The sequence below is a fragment of the Nicotiana sylvestris genome, chromosome 1 (genome assembly GCF_000393655.2).
Source record: "Nicotiana sylvestris chromosome 1, ASM39365v2, whole genome shotgun sequence".
Lineage (NCBI taxonomy): Eukaryota > Viridiplantae > Streptophyta > Magnoliopsida > Solanales > Solanaceae > Nicotiana > Nicotiana sylvestris.
The window spans coordinates 139,545,946-139,553,209 of NC_091057.1; the positions used below are offsets into that span (position 1 = coordinate 139,545,946).

The 7,264-nt window shown below is 34.2% G+C and overlaps 1 protein-coding gene across 1 annotated transcript; it reads left to right on the forward strand.

Moving 5' to 3' along the window:
* The first annotated feature begins 4,077 nt into the window (after positions 1-4,077).
* LOC104220259 (heavy metal-associated isoprenylated plant protein 34) lies at positions 4,078-6,728 on the forward strand. The gene is made up of 3 exons (XM_009771090.2): positions 4,078-4,569; positions 5,154-5,229; positions 5,414-6,728. The coding sequence occupies exons 1-3, from the start codon at positions 4,540-4,542 to the stop codon at positions 6,652-6,654; spliced, it is 1,347 nt and encodes a 448-aa protein (XP_009769392.1). The 5' UTR covers positions 4,078-4,539; the 3' UTR covers positions 6,655-6,728.
* Positions 6,729-7,264: the final 536 nt, after the last annotated feature.

Sequence of the window (7,264 nt, forward strand, 5' to 3'; positions counted from 1 at the left end):
ACTAGGTTTCGTCGATGGGAGTTGTAACAAGGCACAATTCAATTCCGATTTGGGAGAAGGATGGGAGCGAATGAATGTTATAGTTCTAACATGGATTATGAACTCAGTATCACCAGAATTGGTAGCTGGAATTGTGTATCTTAAACTATAGCTAGGACTTGAGATCCTTATGAATGCAATTAGTAAACATGTCTACACACTGCACAACAGGTAGTGAAATATGTTAAATATGAGACAGGACTTGAGATCCTTATGAATGCAATTAGTAACATGACACTCAATACATACTGTGATGCAGACTAAGCAAGATGTCTAAATTCAAGGAAGTCACTGACTAGATACCTAGTGAAGTTTGATGGATCACAGATATCTTGGAAGTCTAAGAAAAGTACCACAGTGGCAAGAAGTTTAGCAGAATCAGAATATAAAAGTATGGTCTTGACTGTGTCTGAACTAATTTGGTTGATAGGAATGTTCAGGGAATTGAGAGTAGAAGTTTTGAGTCCAATTCAGCTATATACAGACAGCAAAGCAGCGATGCAGATTTCCATCAATCCAATGTTCCACAAGAGAACCTAACATATAGAAATCGATTGCCATTTCTTAAGGGAGAAGGTATAACAAGGACTGATACATCATACATATGTTCGAATTGATAAACATGAAGCATTCTTGCTCACTAAGGGTCTTGGGAGTGCTCAACATTATCATTTGATGTCCAAGCTAGGTGTTCTAATATCTTTACCACACCTAGCTTGAAGGGGGTGTTGAAATAAATATGTGATTATTTATTGGTGTACAATTGTCTAGTTAATTTGCTAGAAGTTAGTTAAAGGAAGCTAGCCTATATATATGTACAATAGGTTAAATAGTTACTATCCAATTTGGAAAAGTAGTTATAACTGAATTTCCTTCTGCTGCTTCTTCTTCTTCGATTCCTCATCTGAGCTTTCTTCACTCTTCAATGGTGAAACTTAATAGATTTGTTGTATAACTTATATATGTGTTACTTATACTCTCAGTGGAAAAAGCAACAAAATATAATATTAGTTATGCTGACTTTTGTACAAAATACTAAAGGCTACCAAACATCTATTAGTTATGTTACTTCTAATACATGAATAACTTAACTAGCTACCAAACATATCCATTAACGAGGATTATATGTCAATCTAAGTTATTATATTAGTAGAAAACGATTCTACTGAGATTAGAAGAGTAAAGGGGACCTAAGTGTAATTGTCTAAACTTTAGGGGTAGAAAATATTAATTGGTTGAGGGGTGCACGTGAGTTAGTTATATCAGTGCACCTCTCCCCTTATGTATATTCAATGTGTGAGTTACATAGAAAAGAAATGAAGCTTTCTCTTCCTTCTCTCTAGTTTCTCTCTCTAGCTCATACTCTGTAAATGATCATTGCATGTACTAGATTTTGCACAAATTCGTAGGAATTCAACATTCTAATAGATTCCATCTTTTGTTTTGGAATTATTGACACATCAATGATTTTGAGAGTAGATTGAAATGAACGTGTATCATGCAGGTTTAGTGTAAAACTTTCAGGGAGGAAAAAAAATGTACTAACACTTAATTTCAATGGTTCGTAGTGTCCCTATTGGAGCGAAGCTGAAAAATCTCTCTTTCAATAGTTTTACCCTATTTCCATGAAGAAGAAACATTACTACTATTTGAAAGTTATGTTTCCCGAGTGAAACAGGGAAGAAAAGGAAACATTAGACTCATTACGCACTTTGTAAAAAACTTTTTTTTCAACCTTTTATTGTCGAGGAAAAAAAAAAGAGAGAACGAATGATATGAGAGCAATTTTAAAAACTGCAAGTAATTCAATGACACGGAGTTGCACTCTTTCCTGCTTAAATTAATTGTACTAAGTTGATTTGTGTGTCAAAATCACGAAATTTCACTGTCAAACTATTCTAAATTAGGTATTTAACTTAATCATTCGATAGTTAACAAGTGGCTACAAATGATATCAAATCTTTGATTGATAAAGTTAGTCAATCGGGGCAATTATAGTTGGTTGGACGGAGAAATAAAAGAAATATAAAGATAGTAAATTCTCATAACCAGTTATAGTTTAAATCGGAATTGGTATATAAAGAATTTGGCCTTCACGATAAGTGGTTATTGTACGCAAGTAAGATCATGAATGTTTCCTTAAACCCCTAAATTTGGTTCAGATTATTAGTATCCTCCTTGAACTATGTCCGGTCTTAATTATTCCTCTCAACTTGGCCTTTTGAGAGCCATTACCCCCTTAAATGCTGATGTGACAAAAAATATGGGTGCACTCACCTGCCACGTGAATTTTTCTGTCTATGTGACATTTTTTTTATCTTTTTAAGAATATTACTTTTTAGATAATTTTTTCGAATACAATTTATAATAAAACTTGGATATAACTACATTATTTAAACTAAATATTTTTATTTGGCCAAAAATAATGAAGTCTTAGTTAATCTTTTTTTGAATTTGACCTGAAAATAAAGATTTATACAATTGAAATAAATAATCAATACATCTAAAAAGTTATAAAAAATACATAATTTGAAATTAATTATTTTGGCTATAATTTTTTATATAGCTCTAAATTATGGTGCTCTATTTTTTTTTTATTTTTTTTACAGATTTTACCTAAAAAGGTAAAATACACAGTTGAAATAAATAGTCATTGCATCAAAAGAAGAAATAAAAAGAGTGTACAATGCAAGAAATTACAAGTGCAGTTGTACACTCTTTTTATTTCTTCTTTTGATGCAATGACTATTTATTTTAACTATGTATTTTTTATAACTTTTTGGATGCCTTGACTATTTATTTTAATTGTATAAGTCTTTATTTTCAGGTCAAATTCAAAAAAGATTACCTAAACCTTTATTATTTTTGGCCAAATAAAAATGTTTAGCATAAATAATGTAGTTATATCCAAGTTTTATTATAAATTTTATTCGAAAAAAAATTATCCAAAAAAGGAATATTCTTAAAAAGGTAAAAAAAAAAATTTATTTTTCAAAAAAATGCCACATAGACAGAAAAATCTACGTGGCAGGCGAGTGCACCCACACTTTTTGCCACATCAACGTCTAGGGGGTAATGGCCCTCAAAAGGCCAAGTTGATGGGGGTAATTAAGACCGGACATAGTTCGAGGAGAATATTAATAATCTGAGCCAAGTTTAGGGGTGATTTAAGGTATTTTGACTTTAATTTTCAATAGTTACACTACTAGATCACATAGAAACTAATTGTACTTAATTATCATAAATTTGTTAACCGAAAAATAAAATTGACAACATTACATTAGATTACGTTATATATATATATATATATATATATATATATATATATATATATATATATATATGTGTGAAATTATAAAAGAGTTATAGGCAGATCTTGCCATTTGGTTAGTTATGAGTTCATTTAAACTTATTTTTATATATATAAAAGTTCATACACATAAGTCGACTTTTTAAATATATTTTCGATCGTATTGGAAGACAGTGATGCAATTGTTAGAGCCGATGTTTCTTTTAGAAGGGTATAATGAAAGTATAGTGTTGAACAAGTTGTAACTATTGAGTTCTGGTAAACTCAATGATGTTAGCGCTACTGTAAAAAAAAAATGCTAGACGTGCTCAATTGGGTAAATTTTTTGAATTAGATCGTGCTACTTTAAAATTGGATAATTTTTTTCCTAGCAGTCTAAAGGGTTGATTCACTTTTGGGCATACTTTGTTTGCTTTGCTATTCTTCGTCGTACATATTTGCATGGTGCTATAACATTGTTCAGAGATGTTTTTGTTATAGTATATAGTATAAACTATATACATTGAGCTAGGCAAGGTTCATGAACACAGAAGGTGCAAGTCCAAGTCCAATGTTGCTATCCAAGTCTGTCAGTGGTCAAATCTTCTAATTCAGTTCACATATCTAGCAGAAAGAAAAAGCAAAAGAAAAGTAAAACTCATTAAAAAAATCGAAACCCAATAAACAAAACAATAAAATAAAATAAAATAATACTTATAAAAAGAATTCTGAACTCAACACTCAAGAGTGCACTTAATCATATAAAGCAGGGGGCCAAGTTGTAATAAGAACAGTAGCTATGAGTGCAATCAGCAATGTGTATCTCTTCTTCTTCTTTGACATGAAGCCGACATAACTCTTTAGTGTGACAGCTCATGCCAATATTTTCTCCCTTTTTCTTTTCCTTCAAATACAGCACACAACCCCATCCATCAGACCGACTTGTTTTTAACAAACAAATATTTTACTCTCTTTTTACTCTTCCGACCGCCTTTCTTCCCTTGTTTCTCTCCCATTTCCTCTTCAAATCTCAGCCTACTCCTTTTTCATATATACAGTTTCTGAAGTTTTAACAAACATTTAAAGCTCCTACTTGAGCGCCTTCTACTCCTTAAATCTTTGTTTCCTTTGTGTGTTGTTTGAGCTGTTTACATTATTTGGTTTGAGCTACTGTGTCAAACCTTTGAAGGTGTTTTCTTGATATTGTCAGAATGAATAAACAAGAAATGTTGAAGACTCAGGTATGACTAGCTAATTTCTTGCACTCTCTCTTGTATTTCTTTGGATTTACTACTAATTTATACTAGTGTAAATTTAGCTTGTGTAGCAAGCTGGTTAGAGTTATTTTTCAGGCTACTAAGTTCCTTTGCCTAGTTATCTTTTAGGTGATACAATATAGTAGAAATTAAAGTCTGTCTTGGTATTCCTTTGGAATTGTTCTCAAGACTCATTTCTATGGCTATGTTGCTCTATAGTTGTCTTGGTGTGATCTATAGCTCACATATTCGAGCCGTGACAACACTCACCTCACTGACGCTTGCATTAGGATAGTCTATCTAAATCATATCCTTTGAGGTGCGGTTATTTTCTATCGAGCTGTGAAAACACCCATCTTTCTCGGGACCTGCGTGATCGCCAGATATTTTGTGCTCCGAGCTATTTTTTTTAGAAGTAGAGCATGTGTTCCTATTTTTCTGAAATTTCTTGTTATCTTACTTTATAACATGTGGTACCACCTTAATTTGATGTTTGAATCCTTGTAACCACCTTAACTAGCCATTTCTTGTTTTGGTTATTGAACCTTATGATATCTATGTTATTGCAGACTTGTGTTCTTAAAGTGAATATACACTGTGATGGCTGCAAACAGAAAGTGAAGAAAAAACTGCAGAAGATTGAAGGTAACTTACTTCATTTTCACTTGGTCAAACATGTTCTGTAACACTTCCCCATATGTTAAAACTAGAATTATTTAGCAGTCAACATGCTAATAAAGAAATATACTATGAAATATTCGCATACTTTGGGGCCTAAGAATTTGCATCTGTGATCTGTTTTTTCTGAATTATTTATATTTTTTAACAGGAGTTTACACTGTGAAGATAGATGCAGACCAAAGTAAAGTAACAGTGACAGGAAATGTTGATCCAAACACACTGGTAAAGAAACTAGTGAAATCAGGAAAACATGCAGAGATATGGGGAGGACAAAAAGGAGGAGGTTCTAATTTCAATATGATGAACAATCAGTTCATGAACATGCAAATGGACAATTTCAAAGGTGGAAAAGACAACAAATCTCAAAAGGGTGGTGGCGGCGGAAATAAGGAACAGCCAAAGGGGGGTGGGGGTGCACAACAGTTTCTTCAGATGATGCAAAACCTCAAAGGTTCTAAGGATAATTTCAAGATGCCTAATGCAAAGGACCAAAAATCTGTTAAGTTCAATTTGCCTGAGGATGATTTTGATGATGAGTTCGATGATGATTTTGACGATGATGAAGATGAGTTTGATTCTGATTCTGATGATGGTTTCGATGGCCGACCGGTCGGCAAAATGATGCCTGCTATGGGGGGTGGTCATGGACCCCAAGGGATAAATGCAATGATGAATGCAAATTTAAAGGGTGGGGCTATGAATAATAATGGTGGAAATGGCAAGAAAGGTGGTGGTGGTGGGGTTGAAATCCCTGTACAAATGAAGGGAATGGTTGGAAATCATCATGATGGTAAGAACAATAATGGAGGAAAACAGGGTAAGGGAGGGAATCAGAATCAAAGTGGTGGTAAAAATGGTGGCAAAAATGGAGGTGGTGGGGGTCTACTAGATGGTAAAAATGGAGGGGTAAATGGTAAAGGTAACAATAATGGAAGTTTTGGAGGAAAGAATGGTGGGGGAGGGAAGATGGATGGAGGCTTAATGATGAATAGTATGCAACAAGGATCTCATGGGATGAGTATGGGCCAAAAAGGCGGAGGCCCGATGAGTATGGGCCCAATGGGCCAGATGGGTAACTATCCGATGGGCCAAATGGGGAATATGCCGGCAGCTCAAGGACTACCTGCCCCCGGTGGGGCCGGGTATTACCCCGGGATGGGACAGGGCAACCCTTATGGCCAACAACAACAACAGTACATGGCACAAATGATGATGAACCAGCAGCAACAACAGCGGCCAGCCGGATATGATATGTACGGCGCCCATCCGATGATGTACGCCCGGCCGCATCCAGCCGTGAGTTACGGGCCGCCTATGGGAGCTCCGGTGCATGATAATTTTACTCATATGTTTAGTGATGAGAATACAGGCAGTTGTAGTATCATGTAAATTGTTAAGAAGTTTGTGCTGAACTTTGTTTTGGTCTACTTATGAAATGAAGAGCGAGTATGCTTTTGTTTTTAGACAGCAATTGTTAGAATATTCTGCTCTATCTATTATAATTTTTACCAAGTAGTCCTGCTATTTCGTATCTCAAAAACCAACTTGGTTCAAATAATGATTAGTTCAGTTTAATTTAACATGCTAATTATGTTCCAGTCTGCAGTGCTCAAGGGTGTTGGGGTAGAGGGAAATTGATTTAAGTTTATTTATGAGGAAAAAAAGAACAATACACAAAGCACACGCTAATGTAACTTTCCTAGTAAAATAATCTTGAAAGTTACAAACTTGCAATTACACACATATTTACTAAATGAAATGTGTTGGAACTTGGAAAGGAATCACTTGGGAAACAAGATAGTTTTTTCCAACACTAGTTGAAACTTAAAGCTCAGGCAATGGATCTTTTGCTTTTGGCAAAGTTACAGTACGTTCAAGTATAGTAAGTAGGAAGCTTCTGCCAAAGCTTTTCCTAGAAATCACATTATAGATAAGCACATGGTTTCCAAGAAATGAGAGGAAAGAAAAATAATAAAGAGAAAAATAGATCAAAAGAAAG